This window comes from Sturnira hondurensis, unplaced genomic scaffold, assembly GCF_014824575.4.
Source record: "Sturnira hondurensis isolate 20B ecotype Veracruz unplaced genomic scaffold, ASM1482457v3 Scaffold0021354, whole genome shotgun sequence".
Taxonomy (NCBI): domain Eukaryota; kingdom Metazoa; phylum Chordata; class Mammalia; order Chiroptera; family Phyllostomidae; genus Sturnira; species Sturnira hondurensis.
In genome coordinates this window covers 33,228,952-33,255,975 of record NW_028093985.1, presented here as the reverse complement: position 1 = coordinate 33,255,975, position 27,024 = coordinate 33,228,952, and the positions used below count along the sequence as shown (strand labels likewise).

The 27,024-nt window shown below is 39.9% G+C and overlaps 2 protein-coding genes across 4 annotated transcripts in view; one reads left to right on the top strand and one right to left on the bottom strand.

Moving 5' to 3' along the window:
* Positions 1 to 2,571, top strand: part of MCC (MCC regulator of Wnt signaling pathway) — a 403,428-nt gene extending 400,857 nt beyond the window's left edge. For all 3 annotated transcript variants that reach the window (XM_037032292.1, XM_037032291.1, XM_037032293.1), the window contains one exon: positions 722 to 2,571. In XM_037032292.1, coding sequence (XP_036888187.1) covers positions 722 to 902 — 181 coding nt within the window. In that variant the 3' untranslated portion in view covers positions 903 to 2,571. The remainder of the gene's footprint in view (positions 1 to 721) is intronic.
* A 4,471-nt stretch (positions 2,572 to 7,042) lies between these two features.
* Positions 7,043 to 27,024, bottom strand: part of DCP2 (decapping mRNA 2) — a 64,954-nt gene continuing 44,972 nt past the window's right edge. The window contains exons 9-11 of the mRNA XM_037032460.1: positions 21,829 to 21,939; positions 20,717 to 20,768; positions 7,043 to 14,793 (exon numbers count right to left, since the gene is read on the bottom strand). Of these exons, the coding sequence (XP_036888355.1) occupies positions 14,630 to 14,793; positions 20,717 to 20,768; positions 21,829 to 21,939 (327 nt within the window). The 3' untranslated portion in view covers positions 7,043 to 14,629. The remainder of the gene's footprint in view (positions 14,794 to 20,716; positions 20,769 to 21,828; positions 21,940 to 27,024) is intronic.

Below are 27,024 nucleotides of genomic sequence, written 5' to 3'. Positions count from 1 at the left end.
CACAGGCCTCCCCTGAAGGGGCTTTCAGGCACCTCAGGGGTTCATCTTCGGGCCAGTCTTGAAGAATCTGAATGCACATGGAAGGTGTGTGTGTAGTGGGGGGGGGCGGGGGAGGTGCCATATGGGACCAGAGAGGGTGTCAGGACTTGCCTAGCCCTGGGCTCATCCCTGCCCCGCCTTGAGGGGACAGCTCAGAGGCCTAGATTCTGTATCAGGCTGGCATCAGCTTCTGATAGCCTGTGTGCTCAGAGTCCCACTGGTCCAAAGAATGAAGGGAAATGGCCACAGCCCCTCCGCCCTCATCCTCAGTGAGGTCACTCAGACTAAAGTGCGAGAGAAACTCCTTCCCATATCTTACACTTGACCATCTGTTGCAGGCAGCCAAGGAATGACAGATACAGTATCCGTATTTAAATGACGTATTTCTGGAATCCAGCTGCCTTTCTGCTGGTTTTGCATGTGGCTAGTTTGGATGGTTGGTTTAAACCTTCCTAATGTGTCAGTGACAAGCCCCTGGCAGTCAGCTGAGCAGTCATGGTTAAGCTCAGAGATGAAGGGCTGTGAGAGCTGAAACACTAACCATTTGACCTCAGGTCCCTACTGAGGAGGCTGAGTGACGTTCTCCAGAATGGTGCTTGCTGGAACTGGCTGCCCATTGGACAGGCCGGTGTGTCTCAGTGCTGCCTTAGGGGAAGCTTCTCATTTCCTTGTCTCCCCACAGCAACCTGGTGGCCGCCTACGAGAAAGCAAAGAAGAAGCATCAAAACAAACTCAAGAAGCTGGAGTCTCAGATGATGGCCATGGTGGAGAGACACGAGACCCAAGTGAGGATGCTCAAGCAGAGAATAGCTCTGCTGGAGGAGGAGAACTCGAGGCCACACACCAATGAAACTTCACTTTAATCGGCACTCAGGCCCCAAAGTTCTGCCCGTGAAAGCTCAACTGTAGTGGGTTGCGGAAAAGAGAAGGGCCTGGGGACAGAGTACCTGTTGGGAGAATTAAGGAAGGTTGGCGGGTAGGTCAGTGCCTGGACAGTAGTGCCACGGACTAGCCCTCGGGGATGAGCGTTCCCGGTGACGTCATGTGGACTGTGTCCCGCAGACTCACGGACAGCATGTAAATACCTGCTGTGTGCGTGCTCAGCAGGCCTGGCTTCTGCTTTCAGCGCTGGCAGTGTCCCAGGCGTTTGATAGGATTTCCCACTCTTTGCCTCAGTTTGGTAGATAGTGACCTTATCTCTGGTGTCCCCGATCTCTCCTCCGACCTCCTTCGGAGGGAAAACTCTGACACACACGGGTGTGTATATGTCTTGGTATCTAGATTTATTCACTGTAAGGCGGCTTTGGTGTTTAAGTCCCACCTACTGACTCTGAGACACAAGCTGTCACACAGCAGATGGTACATAGGTGTCAGAGTCCTAGATAGGAAGTTACAGGGCGAGCAAGCCCCGGGCTGTGCCTGAACAGCTGTGTATAGGGGAATGAGACTGCCTTCAGCTCCCACTGTGGAGGCAGGGCCCAGGAGGGTGCTCTCCTAATTTTGGGACGGCCCCACCTGATGGGGCCTTATCAACAGCCAAGGCTAGGAGCTGGGCTGATGGCATGTATTGGAACTAAATTTTTATCTGGAATTTCTTCAAGGACAGAGGAGGATTTTTAATGCTTCCTCACCCCTGGGCACTCTATAATTGCTGTTTGCATGAACCAGAGTTCACCCACAGGAGTACAGATACAGCTCTGGAAATGCCTCTGTTTCTCTAAGGGCAAGAGACAGGACACCGAGTAGTTACTATTTTGCAGGCTGATCCCATCTGTTGAAGAGATTGCTACTGAACCACCGGTTCAAGGCTTCACTCCCGTTGTGATGAAGGGCAGGGGGTGAGGAAATGGTCCTCCTCGCGGCTTCCTTCCTTTTCTCCCCCAGACTTGGTGATCATTAGCATATGGTGCTTAAACAGGTTAAATTTCAAGCAAAATGCTGACAGGACTGGGTAGGACCAAAGTACCTGAATTCTTTCAGGAAGGGCTTCCATCTCACACTCATTATTCCTCTTCCACTGTTTCAGTCTTGCTTTGGTAGTTGCCCTCCACTCAGACATCTTAAAGGACCACTTGCCATTTACTCTGTGGCACCTGAAGATCCACCCAAGTGCCCTATGAGAAATATGTCCCAGTGCAGTGCCACAGTTCACAAGGTTTTGCTTATGGCCAGGTCATTGCATCAGCGTCCCCTTGTCCACAGCTAAACATCGGCTTTCAGAGCGCATGAATCCTGTTCCTCAGCCTTCTGCACTCTGGCGGAGGACACTGGAGCTACGGCCTTGGAGGGCAGAGTCTCAACCCCAAAGCAGTCAACTTTCTCAGGTAGGCAGTGAGGCTGCCAGATCTTCAGTCGCCTGGTGTCAGTCTGCAGGAGCCAGCCCCTGGGTGCTCTGCTCACTGTGTCTGTTATGAATCAGTCAGTCAGAGTTGGTTCTTGTTTGTGATTTCTTAAAATCAATTTTTACTCTTTGGGTAAAACTTCGTTTTGTCAGAAGGAAAATGTTTTGGTTGAAAAGTATGTCCAAAAATGGTTTAACAGGAAAAATCAGTTTTCCCAGCTTGCCTAGGGAAACGTCCTCCTACAAGCTAACTGGGACGTGCGTGCAAGGTGGGAATGCAGCCTTGGCTTTCTCTTGCCAGTGGAAAGTGTAGCAGACACAGGAATCAAAGCCTGTCTGTCGCCCTACCATGCTTGCCCCAAGTTAGAACTGAGAGCCCACCCTTGTAGGGTCCTGGAGCCTCTCCAGACCAAGGCTCCACTCTTCCAATTAGGAGCCCCTGTATTACTGAAGCTGCTGGCCTCATTTTCAGTTTATACATCAACATAGTACTTCTTAAATATGTGGTGATTGGGTAAAAACTATTTCCCCAGTAACACTGTTACTTTTCTAAATGTGCAGAATAAAAAAGCTATTATTAAATAGTTGATTTCCTTTCCTTGTATTTTTCAAAGACTCCCTAAGATAAAATCCTTGCTGAAGGCAAACAGGCACTGGGCTATGCCGACTGCAGAGCCCACTGAAACTGCCTTGTTGGATGCCTGCAGGTGCTGGGTAATCTTCCTTTTTTGCAACCTGAACTGTTCCCTTTCTGAATACAAGATGGTTTTAATCAACATCTCTGTCAGGGGTAAAACAATGTTCTTAACTGTAACTTGTATGAGGTTTAAAAAATCTTCAGACCTTTATTATTTTTGACTTCCTACCCCTTTTAGGCAGTTAACCTTTTGAGTTCAGTCTTTGGCCCTTAGAGCAATGGGCATGAGGAGAAAGGGCCCACCTCACAGTTCTCTTGCAGTGTATCTCATACCACTGAACTGAGGCAAAAATCAGAAGAGTCTTCTGTCACCGGCGTGCCATCAGTGTGGACCTCGCCACTGCATCTATCTGATGCTCTGCCAAGTCCCACAGCTACCAAAACCGACACCGACTCCTAAAAGTGGTAAGGTGTTATTTGAGACTCACCAAAACCTACTCATGATAAACATCTACGTCATTGGACAGTTGACACTTAACCATGCCCTGACCCCAGGGGTATACTAGATGTCTCATTGTTGCCATCTGCTGGCATGGCATGCCAGGTGTCTGAAGTTAACATCATGCTGCCTGAAACTGGAAATGTTAGGTCTACAAAAAATGAAGTGCCAGTTAAAGATAACTGCTTAATTCTCCTTTGAGATGCATGTACTTCTTACTAATCTTTCCTCTGAGCCTGCAGCAATACTTTACAGGAACCTTAGGGAACTCGGAATCAGAGCTTTGTTATTCTACTTTTCCAGAAATTAGAGCCTCTAAGGCTTTTTCTTAAAAAATCATTAAGATGTGGCTAGTAAGGATTTTAATGCTCTTACGTATCTAGTATCTGACAGTCTCCTAGTCCCTAGCTCTGCATAGATCAGCGGTCCCCAACCTTTTCTGCACCTGGAAGACAACTTTTCCATGAAAGGGCAGGGGCACTGAGCTCAGGTGGTAATGCCAGTGAAGTTTCACTGGCTCACCAGCCACGTCTGGTTGGGGACTCCTGATGCAGACTACATTTCAAATGGAAAAATGCTCCCCAGTCACCTGATCTGAGCAGGACTGCCTGTGTCAGTAGTGTGAATTAAGAACCTCTGTAGCTGCCTGTTTCCCTCTAAAGTTGTTTTCCCATGGCCCATAAAAATGATCATGCCATTAATTCTATCACTCATTATCTTAAACATCTCAAGAGTTTAGGGTGCCATACTTGTGTTTTAAGTGAACTGACAAGAAAGACATCAAGACTACCAAAAAAAAGCCCACCTTTTACAAATGACTTCTGAAAGTCATAAGGTTCCAAAAAGTTTTAAGTTATTTGGAAATACATAAAACTTGGAGTATGTCTCATCCATGAAACTATTTAAAGTGAAAAATTTCATCATTTTCACTAAGTTTACAGCTGTACCTATTTCTAGATGCAGCACGCAGAGCTACAGTTAATTCTAGAGGCCAAAGGGGGAAAGAGTTATCTGATTGAATGTTTGCATTGACTTTAATTAGGGCATAGTCACAGATAGCATTGCCAAGGGTGTTTTATTACGGGGTGGGAGACATATGTACATTTTTGTTTTCCTATAGTAGGTGACACTGAAATCATATAGCAATTATTTTCTATTTACCCAAAAGCATGTCCTATTTGACAAGTAATACAATCACCACTTTTCACTGAGGTTTCCAGACTCCCTAGTGCTTAGAGGCTGGGCCCTACTTTGTAAAAGACACAAAACTAGTTACAAAACAAATTATGCCTTTGCTGCACACACAGTTCTCCCTGGTTTATTCAAATCCTATTCTAGTTCACTGAAACCTCATGTGTATACAGGCCAGCTTGAAGTTAGCCTTGAACCTGTGTCCTCCTGCAGGTCCTTTTGTTTCACACACTCACTTTCTCACGGACGACATTTGTATTCACTAATATATGCCACAGGCTATCAAGCACAAACTTTTTAGAACTAGAATCAGAATTACCAATTAATGTGATGCTGGCTGCTACCACGGCATCACCGAGCTATTAAAAAATACACATGTGGAAAAGGGTGTAAGTTGGAATAGCAGCTGTTCATGAATTTTTGTGTAAAGGAATCTAGTTTCACATACAATTTACATTTTTGGTTAAGAGTTATACTGGACACATTCCCTATTGCTCACATCTGAGATTTTGTATGTGGCCAAGACTAGAATCGTTCTGTCCCAGCAATAGCAAACAGTATCGGATAATCATATCCTTGACCAGTGGCACCCGATTTTTCCAGAGTCAAGGCAGATACAAATCACTCATCCACTAATCATCTGAAATACTAGCTCAACAGAACAACCAAGCTACATACAAAACTCCTCCATTCACACTGATTACCTGCTCACTTGTTCCTGCTCTACATTCACTTTTGCACTTTTTGCAAATCAAATCCGTGTGGAAATGTTCTGTTTGTAGAACTCCTAGTATTCACTTATAGTGCTCCTGTCAGGACTGCTGAGGGAGTAGGAGCCCCTAGTAACCTGCTTCTGTATGAAGACTGAACCCAGTGCACATTTCTGGTGTTTTAGACACTGTCGACTTATTTACCCTGCATGAGATTTAAGTTTCCCATTATTTGACAATGTGCTATTCTACACCACTTGAATGTACTGTCAGTTATTAACGCACACGTGACTAAGTTTGCACCTGTCAGTACTGTTCCACTGTCTGTACTGAAAGTCTCCTTTAAAGTTGCCACTTAGCGCCTGTACTATAACCTTGTAATGTTCTAGATTCTTTACTGTATGCTTTAAATGTTTCCAGATGCCTTTAGTTTTAGCCGCTGTAAAATAGTTACTTTGTGTTATTTGATATAGAATTGTTTTTTAAAATCTCCATTTATTTATACAAAGACATTTATAATATTTTACAAACATTCTTATATTCTGAATAAATATTTCTAATTCCAAGATGTACTTTACCTGTGTTCACTAAAGGGTAAGACTGCCCTCCTGTAATGCTATGTGTATACCTAATGTAAATATCAAACCTGTGATGTCCCACATTAGATCACCAGTTCTAGGCAAAACAGAGGCTAGAAGCCAGACTAGATAAGGTCAGCACAGTCAAAGAAACCACATTTATCACCAATTTTTATTTGGCTGCCTTTTCAAGTTTGGTATGAATGGGAAGTTATTAAAGAATAGTTTTCCTTTTTAAATTACTGAAATGGAATACAGTTGTCCCTCGCTATATTGTGGTTCACTTATTGTGGCTTCACTGTATGGTGGGTTTTTTAAAACCCGCAAAAAAGTGAAGCCGGAATAAGTGAACCATGATATAGAGCAAGGGATGACTATATACTCCACCGGTGAGTACCCATATAGAATTTTATATGTTGTTAAAATCACATAGGTTTAAGAGTATGTAAGAGTGGGAAGGGTTTATAAAGCCTTAAAATATACATAAATAATAAAATAAATACAACACCACTACTTCGCGATTTTCACCTGTCTCTGGAAGGTAACTCTCACTATAGGTGAGGAATCACTATATAATCAAGAATTTGAAATACAAGCAAGTCATACGTGACTATAAAAAGTATGGTAAACAGCCTTGCAACATGTCACTTCTCACTATCAAAGCAATGTACCTTTGACAGTAAGAGTACAATATACCTTGATCACTTTAATATCACAAAATTCAGGTCTCTAGTAGAGAAGAATGTATTTCTTTCTTCTTGAAATCCAAGAACACTAAAAACCTGATTCTAGTAAGAATTGCTGGATTTTATGTATCTAACTCATAGTAAAATCTTCCTTTAAAGCAACAACCAAGCTGTAATTGTTTGAGGTGGAAAATACATACCAGTTCTTTCATTTTTGAAGAGACATTCTACATCTTATTATTTCTTCCTACATATAAGCATACCTGTATCCTATACTTGTCATTTGTTATTGGTCCAAAGAGATGCAACCATAATATGAGCAACTTGGAACCTATAACAACAAGTGACAGCAGAAAACAAGTTAAGGTAGTAAGTAAAACTGCCCAAGCAGCAAAATTTATTGATATTGCACTACAGTCTAAATTTAACATGATAATGTTTTTACAGAAAGCCAGTATTTGAACAATCAACAGAAAAGAAAATTTTTTAAATACAATGGTAACCTTCCATCATTCAAATTGTATGTTGCAATTTCTAAATTGGTGTTACATCAAACAGCTTTCAAAAAGAACATCATAACCATTAAGACACAGGAATTTGTTTTCTCAGCTTGCACTTCTAGAAAACTTTGGAAGTGCAAAGTAATCCCACAAACATTAACTCCCAATTAATAAACACGAGTCACTCCTTTTTTATGACAGCCACACCCAATTTAAATTAAAAATCCGTCATTTACACTGAGGGAAAGATAAAAAGCCAGAATGTAATAAACCCGCTCTAAAGGCAGCAGCTGCTGTTCCTACAGGGTGACCCTGGCAGGTATTTGGGGGCTCCTTTTCTGCTCCCCCTGAATGTTTGACAATTAACCAAAACAAGCACCAAGAACTTCATTACTATATATACACAGAATCACTCTCAGTGTAAAGTTTACTTACACAGTCTTTCTCCAAACAGTAAAATTCCCTAAGGTAAAATAATAAAATGCTTCTATAATTTAAGGCAAAAATTAAATGTTAAATCATTTCACTTAACAGTGACAGTAATCACATTTAGTCTGAAGTCCAGTTTTCTCAATTGAGTATCATTCTTAGTGAAACCATTTCAGTTTTTTTCTACCAGCTTTTTAAATATCTTCGTTTTTCAGACTAACACTATTCCCAAGAAAACCATTTTTAAGACCACACATCTTCCACGAGCATTACCTAGTCCCCACAGCATAAAAGACATCTGTTCGTATCTTGCTTTGGAAATAAACAGGGTATAAAATGGAATCAATTCTTTCTCCCTTCCCATCCAAACTAAATAGTTTGCCTTTATTCTGCTTAGACAAAAGACTTATAACATTTCCTTTAAATTATCTAATACATGAATTATAATTCCACTTGATTACCCATTTTATTCTGAAATAAGATTGGAATTTTCATTAAAGTTAACAAGTAAAATTAAATATCTGAATTGTATGAGTCAGTACCTACCAAAGACAGTTTTATAAGGTATTAAGCCAATAGGCAAACTTCAGAAACAGTTGTAAGAAAAAAAATGTGTATGTATATATATATATATATACACAAATATATGTATGTAAAATAGTTCATGATTTTATTTTCCTACCCTATTTGTTACTGAAGGAAAAGATTTGTAATATAAAATGGAGGTCAGGTTTAACTGTCTCCTGTCCTAATTCTGAAGTAAAAAAGCAAAATCAAAGAGTTATTTGGACACTTGCATTTGAAACTAAAAGATACTTGGACAAGATCGGAACATGAACCTAAAATGAACAGCAAGGCAGCAGTGCCCCACGACAGTAGTGAGAGGCTCAGGGGAACGCCTGCAGGTAGGTGTCTTACGTGCTTTTGGGTCGGCGCACACCGTAGGTAAATACACAAAGGGCGTAAGTCCACTGCCACTCTGTCCCCAAAGTACTAGCACAACCCACCAACCAAACTGCTAAGGAATAGTTACTGCCTTTATTTCTTTCACTGTCGAAAACTTCTGCATTTATTTGCTGTCATCCATAGTCTGTTCCTAAATATCACAAAAGCATAAGCCAAGATACCATTTTACAAAGAACTAGCTAACTAAAAGCTTGGAAATGACTAACAATGTAGACTTGTGCCCCACATGTTTCACACCATAGGTTGTAGCTACAGATTGCTTTAGATAGCTCAGATTCAATGAATTAAAAACTAATTGTTATATTCTCCCTTAAGAAGATCACAGTCTAAGAATATTAACTAAGACTGAGGGCCAGAAGAACACTGCCCATCTCACCCTAGAAATGCAGTTCTCTTTGTTCCCAATACACTGAGTGACGGAAAATAGCACAGGTGTTTGTTTACAGTCCTCCAATGTGCTTATGGCCCAAGGGTCATCGAAATCAACTCAAAGGCAAGATATGATCACTGCTTGCAAATTTCAGAGGCAGATGCACCATGGGTATGGAGCACTAATAAAAAAAGAGAAGAAAAAAAGCTTCTACAACACAGACAATACGAGAAGGGAGTAGAGAACAGGGAGAGGGACTCAATCGCTTCCTCTTGGCTAGTCCCACCAAGAAAAAAGATTAAGAAACAGGTCAAGTGGTACAACTGAGAGAAGCCAATAACCTCCCCACCACAAAACTGCAAGAATCCTCCCATCAAAAATAACAAATATATGTTCAGGGTCTTATTCTTCCAGCAGTGGACTAAAAAACTAAAGTCTAATAAGAGGAGTGTCTGTGCGGAACAGAGTTAACAAAAGCACCTGATTGCTGTATTGAGTCCCTTTCCCCAGCACTACACAGTTAATGCAAAGCACCTTGCCAAAGTTAAGTTCCTTTTAGATTTTGCTTTTCAAACTGCTACCACAGCTAGACCATCTCCCTGCAACCCACAGAAGACCCAAGACAAATGTAATCTAATTAGTCATTTCATTAATCTGGGGACCCAGATTAAAGATTCAATTATGACTATTTCTCAAGATAGACTTCCACACACTTTGTATTTAAGTTTTTTTAAATTTATATTTCTTTGTACAATATTTTATGTTAATCTCTGAGCAACTAAACTCACAGAAGCCAGCCCTTCAAGAATCCACTCCCATGCATGAGAGGTAGCTTTACTGTTCCCTAGCTATATATAGACTACTTCATATTTCAAGAGTAAATGCTACTGTTTGTCACAGGCAACCAGATGGAAAAGAACAGATCACCATTCAGGGCAAAGGAGCAGCTACCACATGAAGCGACTGGCTCTGTGCACTCTGGGTGCTGTTCCTATAAGGAAGACATGCACTCCAGTGTGGCTGCAGTGGCCAAGTATCAGCACAGGAAATATGAGACTCTCAAACGCTGATCTTTAAAGTGAGAACATTTACTTCAGATTCACTGGATTGCTTGGCAACCATACTTGGGAGAACATACCTGGTAATCGCCACTTTGCCTGGACTAGGCAATGCTCACATTTGTAGCCTAGGACATCATAGAGCACTCACTGATCTTCTACAATTTCTTCCTTATGCTCTCCTTGCCCAGCAACTATACCTATCTTCTCCCTTCCGGCCACTTTTACTTTAAATAATAACCTACCATGTTTCTTGAAACTGCAATCCAGATCTCTGCTCTGGAAGAAAGCACGGACAGAGCCTTCCTGGCCGTCTGCAACCTGCCGTCTTTATCACACAGGAGTTCAGACTCCAGGAGTAACTCAATTCTAGGGAAAAAGCATGCTGAGCAAACCCATCATAATCTCACTTTTAGAATTTTTGGCAGCTATACAAATGCACTTTTAAAGTCTCAGGACAGAATACAAAATAAGGAACTCTAGCTAGGCTCTCCCAAGCCATCATGAATATAGTTTAACAAAGCTGTTGTTTTACTGACACCTGTTTACCTAGAAACAGGTACTTAATGGTAAAGGATATTAACACCTTCAGACAAAATAAGAGTTTGTCTTGTTTAGCTTTAATCTAACATTACAGCAATAAATAAGCCTCTTTTCCAGGCTAGAAAATCATCCAAGTCAAAATTACTAGGTAACAATTACTTTTCTTCAATTACAAAAATGTTAATGAATATAGCCTTAAAATTATGATTAACATGCAAAGAAAATACTGTCTCAGAATAAATGAGACAATAGATGGCAATCAAAACAAAATTTCTGAAGGCGGCAGAAGGAAGTCCAAAGGTACAAAAATATAGAAAGCTAAGAGATGTAAGAAAAGTAACTTGGCAAACTTTTGTAATTGACTTCGCTCCTTACTTTTCAAGTTAACTAATTACTGGAGGACCCCCCCCCCCCGCAAAAAAAAAAGTTAAATGAGAGGAATAGGTAATGAAATGTTTTGAGTATACACATGCACGCGGAGCTGAACATTTCTAAAGACCACTACAGTATGTTAAGTTTTATAGAAGAGTTTAATCCTGAAAGAAGGATGCTACTCACTTAGAGTTGTTCTTTTTAGTTGGTACTACAGTAGTCCCCACTTACCCACAGAAATGCTTTCCAAGATCCCCAGTGGGTGCCTGAAACCACGGATAGCACCAAACCCTCTATCACTGTTTCTTCCTAGATATACATATCCTTTCACTTAAAGGAGGCACATCTAAGTTGCCAACATCACTACTCTTGTTCTTTGGGGCCATCATTACGCAACATTAGGGTTAAACACTGTGATACCACGAGTCAAGCTGATAACCCAGACAGGTGCTAAGTGGCTAGTGGGCAGGAAGTATGTACAACGGGAATCCAATGCTCCACGGGACGATGCAGGGCCCTGGGCAGAGGGAGCAGCACAGCGTAAGGTTTCATCACATGACTCAGAACAAGGTACAATTTAAAATTTATTAATTAACTCTGGAAATTTCCATTTATTATTTTCAGACCACAGCTGCTTGTGGGTACAACCACAGAAAGCAAAGCCGTGGATAAGTGAGGACTAGTGAACAAATTACTAAAAGACAAAGTACCAACCCAATCTTATAGCATAAAATTAATTTTGCTAAATTTCACTATATGTCATTATCTGTACTAATTTAATAGAAAAATAAGGATATCCAAAGCTCAAAGCAGCAACCACAATTCCTTTGACAGCACAGACTTGCCTTTATATATTAAAATGAGATCCAACTTAATTTTCAAACATCTTCAAATTTCTTCCATGCTCTTAAGAGTTCTATTAGGTTCTCAGACATCTTCAAACACTCATGTCTCAGAAAAGCATCACTGTTTAAATTCCTAAAGCCATTCTCTTGTTATTTCTTAATGAAAACTTGTGAAAGCATGTAAACCATACCCTTATCTTTTGGATTACTATGGTTAAGTACAAAAAACAATTCATTTAACATCTTACGAAACATTACAGTCATATATAAAAGCACCTACAAAATTTAAAAAAATAAAAGATTCACAGTGCACTGAACCTTGGAACATATAAGGTTGGAACATAAGAACATTTAAAAAGTGGATTTAGAGACCTATTTCTCTCTCAAAGACATAAACGTAATGAAGCCAACACAGCTACTGTTCTCATCTAGCTTAGAATGCAGCACACAGGAGAGTAAATTATTGCATATTCAGCACACTTCTTCATCACTTGATTTCTTCAAACCATGCTAAATTTTCTCCAAGGAGAAATCCAGTTCTGTGCTAAGCATGGTCTTTCTCAAGGAAACATGAACAACGAGACACTAACACACGGGTCCAAGGGAGTAAGTATAGCAGGTATACATAAAACAGACACATCCAACTCAAACATTTTCTGCATAGTTTAGTCACATCATACACATTTACTTTACTCACATAACTTTTGTTTATCTCAAACTCTCAAGATAGATAAAAGCCTCAAGTTATCAAAATCCCTCCCAACAATAACCTTATTTTGTGCCACAGTGCATTAGTGGAGGCAGCACAACAGCAATATCATTGAACTATGGCTAAACCACTGTAAATGAAAAGAAAATGTGTTGGTTCTTGAAAAGGTTCTACACTATTAGAGGACATACTTTCGATAACTAATCTCTTTCGCTTTAATAGAGAGCTGAAAAATCCAACTCTAGGCACCGGAAAGAATGACCATAGTATAGTACTCAAAAAAAAAAAAAAAACCCCAACATACAAAATTACTAAAAATAAATGGTTTCCAGACGACAGTAAATGAGTGAAAATGATTTACCTGCCAGGCAAATGAAGTTTCACTCCCTTACCAATTTAACAGGTATCTGGAACGCTGGGACCAACTATAAATATGGCTCAAGGAGACCCAAGCAAAGCAGCTGTATTTCTGGAAAGAAGAGTAAGAACTTCCAAACACAATCATAGAATGCATTTTTTAAAAAGTCACAAAAGGATTCACAAGTTTGTCACATTAAAAGATGCAGGATTGTAAATTACCTAATTCTAAACACAATGTTGCAATTGTGAATTCCCCTGCTTAGCACCAAGAGGGTGACACTTTCATTAATAAATAGAATTTCTCCTTTAAAAATCAAGCCATTTAAAAGCTAAAGCAAAGTAATACAAAGTGAATTCCTTAGAATAGTATTTCTTTTGAAAGCCCCACGGGTTACATAGAACCCCTATTAAATAGGCTATCTATACAGAATAAAGATTTCTACAATAAAATTTACAAGCAGAGATATATTTTGTGGATACCACATGTAAAAAACGATTTTTAGACCCACGTGACAGATGCACACACACACACACATATGCTCACACCAATCTCCCCCACCCCCGACGAATACCTTCACTGAGGTCACAAGAAGCCCAGACTAAAGCCCCATTGAAGCCCTGGTGATTGTCCTTGATTATAGATGAAATCCTCCTTAAAAAGGGCACTGCCATCCTTATTTAGATTTAAGAATCCTGAAAAAGCAAAATACATTCCTAGGAGTTACGTGTGTTACTTCTATGTTCTAACTCCCACCCCCAGAGAGATGCTTTATTTGTACTCGGGGAAACTGCACACTCCTTTCATTCTCACTCCCCACCCAGGGGCTGCAGCATGCTCACAGAAGTCAGTCTCTGCTACTACTGCAGACTGGAACCGAATGTAACATCAGTTTCCATAGACCAACACTGAGATGCAACATAAAACCTAATAATGTCAGATTCCATATGTATTTACACAACCGTAATATAGAATATACCTTCTCAAAAACAAAACCACTATATAATTCTAAGGGCTGGCGGCAGGATGGCGAAGACATGACCGAGGCAGCTGTTGCATCGTGGCCTCCGTGTTCTCTGCTACCCTCACAAGTTTACCGACTGCATGTAGCGCAACACAAAGGTAGAGTAGCAACTCCACAACCAACCAGCTCTGTCCCGCTCCAGGCTGAGGACTTTGTCCTTGAATGAGTGCTAAGGGTTCATTTTGAACATGAACATTATATAGCAGATGCTGGCTCTAAGTAAAACCTTTCAGTGAAACTTCAAGCAGAGGAGGATTAGAGAACCTAGGTGGTTAAAAGCTAAGAAATATGCTAAATGCCACCAGAGAAGATGACCTGCAATCTTGACTTCTATGACATTTCAACTCTTATGTTCATTTAATAAATTATGTATTGTTTCTTTTAAAACTTCAAAATAAGGAAACTATCACTGTAATCTCTAAAATGAGTAGATAGACCATTCCCATTAACTTGATAACTCAAACATTATTTTCTTGATCAGAATATAAAATAAAAATTACAATCACAGGAAAAAAATGCCCTCATAAAAGCAACTTAAATTCATTAGCCAAACACTGAAAATGTACATTTGTATAAAAAGGTTATAAAACTGCATTTACAGTCCAAATTCATGTTTCTTTCTACTCTCTTCTGCACAGAGAATAATCTCTTCAGAAACATCATTGCCTCCTTGCATTTCTTTAAAACACCTGAGAAAGGTAAGGCTCCGAGAGAGACACCCACTCAAATGTGACAGGTCTCTGCTCTTGGACTTCCACAACACATGTGCTGCTATCAAAGGTCCAAGATTTTCATTATAGCATTATGGTCAAACTTGAAACTCAAAAAGGCTCTGGATGAAAAGGGGACCTTGCAATGTCCATTACATGCCACAGTCTGTCCCTCAGCATGTTCTAGCAACTGGTCTTCACCAGAGCAAGGTAAGTCATATGCAGCATCTGTGTAAAAAAACAAAAGAAATAAGCTCAGTAACTGAATAAGAAATAAAATACAGACCTTCACCTTTTGGTATAAAGGAATTCATCCTATATAGTATATTTTTATCTCCAACACTCTAAATCTAACCTAGGTTAAACCACCAAGATATTTTCCTTCCCTAAACTCAACTGGATTTCTGTTATTGCAGATTTCCACACAAATATTCAAAATCTTATTTTAAGACCCCTAATATTTACTTGTTTTCAAAATGAACATACCTTTATTTACCTACAATATATATTCTATGCCAAAATGGGAGCTTCTTGAGAGAAATCAGAATGTAAGCATTGTAAGATTAAAATTACAATGTAAGATTTGTAAAGATTCCATTTCTAGAAAAATAAAGCAAAAGCCTCATTTGGAGCTCACCAATCTTCAGGGAATATATCAACCTAAAGAAAAATACAACTTTTCAAAACCACAGTACAACAAAGCAGTAACTAATCAGGTTTGGGTGCTTTTGTTTATTTTGTTTTTTTAAGTAGAACAGGGACCTCACTGGGAAAGTGTGTTTGGAATACACACCATGAGGCTGAGGCAAAAAGTCTGAAGTGAGGTTTCCCAGGACAAGATCCCTCTTACACTTCCTTCTTAAAACAACTCAAATGTTATATTATCTATATCATGACCAACTAAGCTGGGTATACAAAGTTACAGTGTGCCTTCTTCAATGTTCCTGAACACGGACTTTTTAAAGATCTTGTGTACTAACTTATTCCTGAACTTACATTAATTAAATCACCATGTTACATAAACTGACCATGTCCCTACCAGCCAAGATGTCCAGAAAAATCTCAGTAAAAGTATTTCTACCCCCATGACTTACCTGAACTAAAATGATAATTTCGGCTTCTTCATAGTTAACCTTAACTTTCCAAAGTAGGATTAATACATCTTTTTAAAAATAGCTTTTATCCTGCTTAAATCACAGATAGCCCTCAAAAAATATTATAATGCTTTTTCATTTCTTAGACTTTTTCACATGAAAGCCTTAAATTAGATGGTGAATAAGTATATAACCACTGCACAGGTAATTTAATAAAATTCAAAATGCCACCCAAGAAAAAACAGTCTGTTGTACATTAAATCAGTATTTCCAAAGACCTTTCTCCACTCTTCAGCATTACTTTCCAAATCAGATCACACACCTACTCTTCATAACTGAAGATGCAGAAGTTCCAAATGTTATTTTAATAAGAGCTATCCTTAGTACCACTTTAAAAAGTTAATCACCAACTTCCAGCCAAGATGGAGGCGTAGATAGATATGCTTTCCATCCTCGCACAACCAGAAGGACAACAACAAATTTAAAAACAAAAAACACCCAGAACTGCCAGAAAACCAAGCTGTATGGAAGTATGACAACCAAAGAATTGAAGAAAAGGTCATCCGGACCAGCAGGAAGGGTGGAGGGGCAGCACGGAGGCAGACTAGGCAGGCAAGGCAGCAACGGGCAGACCAGACAGTCCCGTTCACATGCAGATAAGCCCGGAGACCAACTAGGGAGCAAGGCAAACAACACAACCCAGGGTTCCAACACCCCAAACAAATTGAAGCCTCAATTTGGGGCTGAGGCAGCAGGAGAACTTCCAGCCACAAAGGAGAATTCATTGGAGAGACTCACTGGGACCTAGATAGAATGTATACAAGCCCACCCACCCGAGAACCAGCACCACAATGGTCCATTTTACTTATCCGTAGCAGGGAAAGTGATTGAAAGCAAGTAAGAGCCCAACAAGTGGCATTGTTCACTCTCTGACCCCTCCCCGGCATATAGCACCACAATGCAGATAATTGGGTTGCCCCATTCTGATGAATACCCAAGGCTCCACCCCTTACAACGTAACAGGTACACCAACACAAAGAAATATGGTCCAAATGAAGGAACAGATCAAAACTTCAGAAGAACAACTGAGCAACGAGGAGATAGCTAACCTATCGGATGCAGAGTTCAAAACACTGGTGATCAGGATGCTCACAGAAATAATTGCATATGAATGCAAAATTGAGAAAGAAGTAAAAGCTATGCAAAGTGAAAGAAAAATATATAGGGAGCCAACAGTGAAAGGAAGGAAACCGGGACTCAAATCAATGGTTCAGAATAAGGAAAAAATAAGCATTCGACAAGAACAGAAAGAAGAAACAAGAATTAAAAAAACTGAAGATAGTACAACAAGCCTCTAGGACATCTCCAAACATACCAACACCCAAATCACAGGGATGCCGGACAGACAAGAGGAAGAGCAAGAAATTGGAAACTTGCCTGAAAAAGTAATGAAAGAAAACTTCTCCAATCTGGCAAAGGAAACAGACTTCCAGGGCATTCAGAAAACCCAGTCAGACAGTCATAAAGAAATTTGCCCCAAGGAAGCACATATCAAGGCAAATCATAATTATATTACCCAAGATTAATGATAAGGAGAGAATCTAAAAATCAGCAAGAGAAAAGGAGATAGTTACCTACAAAGGAGTTCCCATCAAACTGTCAGCTGATTTCTCAAAAGAGACCTCACAGGCAAGAAGGAGCTGGAAAGAAGTATTCCAGGTCATGAAAGGCAAGGACCTACATCTAAAATTACTCTTGTCCAGCGAAGCTATCACTTAGAATGGAAGGGCAGATAAAGTGCTTCCCAGATAAGGTCAAGTTAAAGGAGATCATCATCACCAAGCCCTTATTATATGAAATGTTAAAGGGATTTATCTAAGAAAAAGATCAAAACTATGAACACTACAATGACAACAAACTCAGAACTATAACAACGGAACCTTTAAAAAGCAAAAACAAATGAAGCAAACAACCAGAACAGGAACAGAATCACAGAAATGAAGATCACATGGAGGGTTATCAGTGAGGAGGGTGAGAGGGGAGAATGGGGAAAAAGACACAGGGAATAAGAAGCATTGATTGGTAGGTACAAAATAGGCAGGAGGAGGTTAAGAATAATAATAATAAATGGAGAAGCCACAGAACTTATATGTATGACACACGGACATGAACTAAGGGGGGGGGAATGCTGGTGGGAGGCAGGCAGCAAGGTAGAGGAGGATAAAAACAATGGGAAAACTAATAGCATAACCACTAAAATACCCTTTAAAACTTTTTTAAAAAGACTTGCGGCAGCCCTGGCTGGTGTAGCTCAGTGGATTGAGCGCGGGCCTGCAAACCAGAGGATCGTGGTTCAATTCCCAGTCAGGGCACATGCCTGGGTTGTAGTCCAGTTCCCTGCAGGCCAACTCCCAGCAGGGGACGCACAAAAGGCAACCATACATTGATGTTTCTCTCCCTCTCTCCTTCCCCTCTAAAGATAAATAAACTTAAAAATAAAAAAAAAAAGACTTGTGGCCAAGATGGATGGGGCCCAGGAAGCAAAGCCTAAAAGCACCAATTGAAAAAACCTGCAGGGGTTGAGGTGCTGGAACAGACTCCCAGCTTCACAGGAGAGTTCATTGGAGAGACCCACAGGGTCCTGGAGAGACCCACAGGGTCCTAGAGAGACCCACAGGGTCCTAGAACATACACAAGCCCACCCACCAGGGAACCAGAAGGAGAAGGGCCCAATTTGCTTGGGAAGCAAAAGAGGGGACTGAAATCCGAGAGACAAAAGAGGAAGCACCACTGTTCCTCCTCTGACCCCACCCCCTCTGACCCCACCCTCACATATAGCATCACAACCCAGTGACTGGGTTGACTGGGTTGCCTCACCCCTGTGAACAACTAAGGCTCCACCCCTCATACATAACAGGTGCAACAAGACAAAAACATTATGGCTCAAGCAGAACAGCTCAAAGCCCCAGAGCCAATACTTCTAAGGAAACAAAAGATAGCCAACCTACCAAATGCACAGCTCAAACCACTGGTGATCAGGATGCTCACAGAACTGGTTGATTCTGGCCACAAATTAGATGAAAAAATAAAAGCTAAACTAAATGAAACGAAGGAAAATGCTCAGGGAACCAATAGTGATGGGAAGAAAACTGGGACTCAAATCAATAGAGTGGACCAGAAGGAAGAAACAACCAAACAGGTGGCGTGCAGTGGGACGAAACGCGCGGGCCCCGGTGACGGTGGCAGCTGGGGCTGAAGCCGGCAGACGAGACCGCCATTGCTCCTCTTTGACCCCGCTCCCACATACAGCATCACAACCCAGTGATGAGTTGCCCTGCTCTGGTGAAAACCTAGGGCTCTGATCCTGATACATAACAGGCACAAACAGTCCAAAAGATGGCTCAAGAAGAACTCAAAGCCCCAGAGGCCCAGAACCAATAACTCTAAGCGACCAGGAAATAGCCAGCCTCTCAGATGCACAGTTCAAAACACTGGTCATCAGGATGCTCACAGAACTGGTTGATTATAGTCACAAATTAGAGGAACATATGAAGGCTAAACTAATTGAAATGAAGGGAAATGCACAGGAAACCAACAGAGATGGAAAGGAAACTAGGACTCAAATCAATGGAATGGACCAGAAGGAAGAACAAAACACCCCACCAGAAAAGAATGAAGAAATGAGAATTCAAAACAATGAGGAGAGGCTTAGGAACCTCCAGGACATCTTTAAACGTTCCAACATCCGGATTATAGGGGTACCAGAAGGGGGAAAGAAACAGCCACGAGTGGAAAACTTATTTGAACAAATAATAAAGGAGAACTTCCCCAGTCTGGCAAAGGAAATAGACTTCCAGGAAATCCAGGAAGCTCAGAGAGTGCCAAAGAAGTTGGACCCAAGAAGGAACACACCAAGGCACATCATAATTACATTAGCCAAGACTAAAATGAAGGAGAGAATCCTAGAAGCAGCAAGAGATAAGGGGACAGTCACCTACAAAGGATTATCCCATCAGACTGTCAGCAGATTTCTCAAGAGACCTTACAGGCAAGAAGGGGCTGGAAAGAAGTATTCCAAGTCATGAAATCCAAAGACCTACAGCCAAGATTGCTTTATCCAGCAAAGTTTTCATTTAGAATGGAAAGGCAGATAAAGTGCTTCTCAGATAAGATCAAATTAAAGGAGATCATCATCACCAAGCCTTTATTATATGAAAGGTTAAAGGGACTTATCTAAGAAAACGAAAATAAAAAATATGAACAGTGGAAGGGCAGCAAACTCACAGTTATTAACAACCACACCTAAAACAAAAGCAAACTAGGTGGACAGCTAGATCAGGAACAGAGCCACAAAAATGGAGATCACATAAGGGGTTAGCAACAGGGGAGTGGGAGGAGGAGAAGGGGACAGAAGGTATAGAGATTAACTAAGGAGAAATTAAGTAAGAGATTAAGAGATTAAGTGGGGAGAAAATAGACAGGGGGAGGGCAAGAGTAGTGTGGGAAATGTAGAAGCTAAAGAACTTATGACACATGGACATGAACTAAAGGGGGGAATGTAGGGAGAGGGAGTGTTTATGGTGGAGGATGGAGGGGAATAAAGGGAATGGGACAATTGTAATGGCATAATCAATAAAATATATTTTAAAAATGTTTAAGTTAATCACCACCTCCAGAAAGGAGGAATGCACCCTTCTGAAGTCAGCGTACCTCTTACATATATTCTGTATGTCACACAGAATGAGGTCTCCTTACCTTTAAAATACTTGGCTCTACTTCCCTTCTAACCCTGAGCAATTATTTATCTGGTAACATTCACGCACAGCACCCAGGCCTGACATTTACAAAATAAATAGCACATTGAAAGGGCAAATAATTTCATCTTGAGCATTAAAATACTCAGTTTCATATTTAGAGAACTTGACCACAAATATGAACTCTACAGAAATGTGCAACTCTTTCTGCTTATTATATTGTATCACACACTCCAGTAAAATCAAGGCTAGGCCAAAACAAAAATCCCGTGAGTCAGAGATTTTCAAAAGAAAATGACTTGCCTGTTTCAAAATTATCCTGAAGTTTTCGTGGATGAAGTTTCTTTTCACATTTCTATAAAAGAAAAAACAGACAATATACCATTTCCAGTTATCTCACTTATTAGAAATAAGGATACTACTTATAAAATGTAATGTATTATGAACATATTTCCCTTTCAATAAATACAAATCTATACCATCATTTTTAATAACTACATGGTAGTCTACTGCACAGATCTACAATGCTGCATTTAATATTATCTTCTTGGATGAGTATTTATTTATATAGTTTCTATTATTAAAAAGAGTAATGGGATAAATATTCTTTTAAGTGTTATCAATACACTCAACAATACACAACTGGATATTGTGTCGTCGCTGCCAATCGGACAGGAAAAATATAATAAGTGAAGGACAAGTAGTCTAACAGTTTAAACTACTAACAGTAGTCTAGAAATATAGTAAGTGAAGGACTGATGTCTAACAGTCTTTAACTCAGTAAGCCCCAAGTTATATAAAGCACCTTAGGAATTCAGGTAAAATATTTTTGCTAAAGACTTAAAATTACTATTATCACCCACTGTAAAAGAAAAATAGATAAGGCTACAACAAACAATTTAACATACAAATAATAGGACTTAACAGAAAACATAAACAAGACCTTTAGTTATGAATTACTTTCTGGAGCACAGACTAAAAGAATGGAAGTAAATGCTTTAAAATGCTCAGTTATTTTTACAGAATACTGACTATATTTCATTTTTTAAATTACACCAACTTAAAGGAAAAAATGCATTGTAATATCCTTTCAAACTTTTAACTTCATTAATATAATATAGACTCTATTTAGAATGTAAACAGAATATCCAAGGACTTCCTCTATAAAGTAGGTTTGACTTCACGCTGTTTTCATAGTATTAAAATTAATTTAAATAACCACATAAAGAGCAAGTATGGCATGGGTCACTCAATGTTAACAAACCTGTAATTGAAAGTAGCCAAAAAAATTTCAGTGGGCAAACTGCACAGTTTCACCCCATAACAGTCTTTCAACTGAACATGCCTTGGAAATGCCCTTGCCTCACTGTTAAAAAGAGCAAACTCCCTGCTTAGCTTGAGACTGGAACTCTTACCATCAAGGAATTCTGCTGCTTGGCTGGCTGGCTGTGGACCCCATTTGTTCTTTTCTTTTGATTAGGTGAGTCTTGATACTGTTTTCTGCCATTTCCCCTCATACTTTGATTCTGTGTTTGCAATAAGGAAAAATAAAATGTAAACCTACAGTATAATGCAAAAGGAAAAAAGTACACCCCTATGAATTTGCTAAGCTAGTTGAATCAGTTTGACAAAGCACCTCCCCCACAAAGAAACCTTACTGAAACATTGGGGAACCACACCACATCAGTATTTGTTCAGTGTTTCACAAAGCAAGGGCCCTAGGAATCTTTCCACACCTCTTACCATATCCCATTTCTGCTTAGAGATTTTGTTTTAATACATGAGTTAAAAAACCATGGGAGGAGGAGAGGAACAAGAATGAAAACCTTACACGACTGTCAAAGCAAAGGTCTCTGGGAGGGAATGCTGAGGCACACTGGCCACAGTTCTTAGAATAGGAAATACACAGCATATGCAGTCAACTGTTACCATATCACCCTCTTTAAGTTATTAATAAATACTAAGTAATAATACTTAAATTAGTAAATATTTAAATGAATATTCTCACTTTATAAAGTAAAGAAGACTGGTGTTTCAAAAATTTGGGCCATTATTTCTAAGTTGAGACCTAAAGCTTAAACACACAGTAGCTAACATCTTCGTGTTATACTGCTTTAACACGAGTTAATTTTCAAATATTAATTGGCCCTTAGCGATGTTGAAAAACCAGGTCTTTAAGAAGCTTGGCTAAAACAATGTATATAAAATAACTATTATTATTTAAAATATATAAAAGATACATTCATTTACTTACATTTTATCTACCTACAGAAAAAAGTAATTACTAAAAAAGCTTGAAAACAGTAAGCTAACTAAAGAATGGTAGGAAAACATGGGTTGTAGAGACTCATGTTACCACACAATTGTAATTCAATTCCACTCTGCTCTTGCTGGTATTTGCTTTTTATTAGAAGTGCTTCAATACAAATAGAATTTACCACTTTAACCACTTCTGAGTGTACAATTCAGTGGCAATAAATACAGGTAAATGTTGTGCAAATACCACCAGTATCCATCTCCAGAAGTTTTTCACCATCCATCTTTTGGGTATTATGGATGATCATGCTATTATGAGCACTGGTATACAAGTTATCTTCTGAGTTCCTCCTCAGCTAGGAGGGGCTAATAACTCAGTTTAGGATTCATCAGTCTGTTTTTAGTTCTTGTGAGTATATGCCTAGGAGTGGAATTACTAGGCCATATGGTAATTCTGTATTTTTTTTTAAATTAATTCTAGAGAGAGGGGAAGAGAGAAAGAGAGAGAAAGAAAAATCAACTGATTGCCTTCTGTACATGCCCCAAATGGGGACCAAATCCACAGGTATGTGCTCTGACCAACAATCGAACCTGCAACCTTTTAGTTTGCAGAACATCCAATTAGGTCACACCAGCAAGGGCTTTATGTTTAACTTTTTAAGGAACCACCAAACTGTTTTCCATGGCAGCTGTACCACTTTACACTCCCAGCAGCAATGCATAAGGGTTCCAATTTCTCTACACCCTTTGTCAACTTGTTATTTTCCATTATTTCTTATACCCACCCTAATGGGTATGAAGTGGCTTCTCATTGTGGTTTTAATTTGCATTTCTCTGCTCACAAATGATGTTGGGCATCTTTTCATATACTTACTGGCCATTTGTATTTTTTTTTTTTGGAGAAGTATCTATTCAAGTTGTTTGCCCATTTTTTAATTGGTTTTTTTTTTTTTTTTGCTATTCAGTATAGGAGTTCTTTATGTATTTTGGATATTAACCTATCAGATAAATGATTTGTAAATACATTTTCCAACTCTTTTGATGGTGTCCTCTGATGCACAAAAGCTTTTAATTTTGATAAATCCAGTATATTTTTAGAAGACTGACAATAAAAAATGGCACCAAAATGAACGGCTAAAATAACAAAGACATATAATACCAAGCATTAGTAAGGGTACAGCACAACTGGAATTCTCATACACAGGGTCCAGCAGAAGTAAAGCCTGCTGGAGTGTGTATGGTAGGGTAATAATATGAGTGTAAGAGTTTATAGTTTTAATTTGAACATTTCACCTAAAATTTCATATGGTGTGCTTGAGTGTGATGTTGTTATATTACAGAACTACATGCTTATGATTTTGATAAAAGGTGTTGTAATAAAAAAGGGGTGTTGTTTGTGCTCAACCCTGTATTTTGCTGGGGGTATAAATTACTTGAGAATATTTATCTGCAGTATATACTCAAGAACATAGCCCATATTCAGTGATCCAATCATTCTGTCAGTTATATATACCCCCCCAAAATGTGTATGTTCATCACAAGACATGTACATTAATATTCATAACAGTATTATTTATAAAAGCCCTTAACTAAAACTAACCAAATACCCATGGAGAATAGGACAGAGGACTCCAGCCAACACGGTAGAGGAGGTAAACACTGTGTCCTCCCATGAGCACATCAAAACTTCTGGGACGTCATGGAGAACCACCAGAAGACTGGCTGCACAGAATTCCCGTAACTAAGGATATAAAGAAGAAACCACACCAAGACCAGTAAGTGGGGAGGAAATGCAGATCAGGCAGGTCCCACATCCACGGTATGGTGATTCAAAAAACACAAGAGCTATCTCGGCTGTGGGGATCCCCCAAGAAGTAAGAAGGCCAAGCCCCACACAGAGCTCCCCAACCTGGGTCACCATTGTAAGGAAGAAAAGCCTCCATAGCACTTGGCCATGAAAAGCAACAGGGATAGTGTCTGAGAAACACAACAAGCTGCTAGAGACTGAGGCACTGCAGATCCTACAAGTCTGATCACAGACTCACTCACTCACACTAATTCACTTGCTCTAAGCTTGGGCACAAGGGCAGCAGCTTGACAAGTGCCAGGGACAAAAAGGGAGGATATAAATTGACTAGCTTCAGGATGATGGATAGAAAGGCAAACAGCTCTTTCCATGATGAAGGGCTGGCAGATGCCAAATCTGAGCTCTCCATTAAGGGGTTAACACTGTTCCCTCCACCCCCATGACTTCAAGGTCCTGCCCCTGTGATTCTGAAACCCCATGCTACCCAACTCATGCACCCTGCCCAGACCTCTTTCAGTGTCTCGTCCACAAAAGTAGCCTGTCTCAGCTATGTGACAGACTTTCCTAAAAACTCTCAAAGGTTCACAAACCCCAAAACAAGAAGCATATGGCCTCAGCATGCCCTCCTCCTCTTGCTAAGTGGGGCCCAAAGCCAGTACCAATGGCAGCCAGCCTCAGATCAGGGCATAGCCTCTCCCAGGCACCTCAAAGCCAAGCAGAGGCAAATAATTAATCACGTATCACTTTATAGATCCAGGTGGCCATAAATGACACACCCAAAAGGCAGACATGGCAGGCACCAGAGCCCTACTAAAGCTGACCCCACCAGCTCATCTACTGTAGTCACTATCAGGCCTCACATCCTGTCAGCCTAAGAGTCAATCCCACCCACTGATGTGCCAACATCAGTCAAGGCACAACTACAAGAGGGCACACACAACCCAATAGGGGACACCCTGGAAACACCTGGCTCAGGGGACCAGGGAGACTGCACCATTGAGATCCATAGTACTACATAAAGCCCCTCTGCCAAGACTAAGCAATATAGCAGCTCTACCTAATACATAGAAAGGAACACAGGGATGTGGCCAAAAGGAGAAGACAAAGAAACATGTCCCAAATGAAAGAACAGGCCAAAACTCCAGAAAAGGAACTAAACAAAACAGAGGACAGCAAACTGGCAGAAAGTTCAAAACACTGGATATAAGGACATTCAATGAACAGAGGGAAAGAACAAGTGAATTCAGAGACAATTTCAACAAACAGAAGCCATAAGAAAGAATCGGTGAGAAATGAAACATACAATACTGACATGAAGAATACATTAGATGTAATCAACAGCAGAGTAAGTGAAGCAGAGGATGAAATTGGCAATCTGGAAAAAAGTAGCAAAAGCACCTCATCAGAAAAGAATAAAGGAAAATAATTTTTTTAACTAAGACAGTTTAGGGGTCTTTGGGACACAACATTTGCATCATAGGGGTACCAGGAGGAGAAAAGAGATATCAGGGGTTAAAAACCTATTTGAGTAAATAATGACTGTAAACTTCCCTAATCTGGCAAAGAAAATAGACATACAAGTCCAAGAAGCACAGTCCCAAACAAGATGAACCCAAAGAGGACCACATAAAGAAACATCATAATTAACATGACAAAGGTTCAAGACAAAAAGAGAATCTTAAAAGCAGCGAGAGAAAAGCAGTTAGTTATATACACGGAAATGCCAACAAGATTGTCAACTGATTTCTCAAAAGAAACTTTCCAGGTCAGAAACCATGAAAAGCAAGGGCCTACAACCAAGATTATTCTATCCAACAAGCCTATCATTTAAAATAGGAAAGACAGCCCTAGCTGGTGTGGCTCAGTTGGCTGGAACACCATACTGTAAACCCAAAGGTCACGGTTCTATTCCCACTCAGGGTACACGCCTAGGCTGTGGCTTTGGTTCCTGGTCAAGGTACATACTAGAGGCAACGACTGATGTTTCCCTCCCACATCAGCGTTTCTCTTTCTCTCCCTCCCTTCCCTCTAAGCATGCCCTCAGGTAAGAACTGGAAAAAAAAAAAAGTAAATAAAACAAAGAGAAAGAAATTCCCAGACAAGAAAAAGCTAAAAGAGTTTGTTGCCACCAAACCATTATTATAAGAAATGTTAAAGGGACTTCATAAGAAAAAGGTCAAAAATATAAGTAATAAAATAACACTACTACCTATCATTAGTAACTTTAAATACAAAGAAATTAATAGCTCCAGTCAAAAGACACTTGGTGGCTGAACAGAAAAGAACACAAGACCTATACAAATGCTGTCCACAAGAAACCTACTTCAAATCAAAAGACATACATATATAGACTGAGGGACGCAAATGAAAACAAAAAAATGCTGGGGTACCAATACTGTTATCAGACAAAATAGACTTCAAAAAAAAAAGAATTTTAAAAAGGGCATTTCATAATGACAAAGGGATCAGTCCAAAAAGAGGATATAACCCTTGTAAACATTTCACACATAACATAGGAGCACCTAAATATGTACATAAAGCAAATACT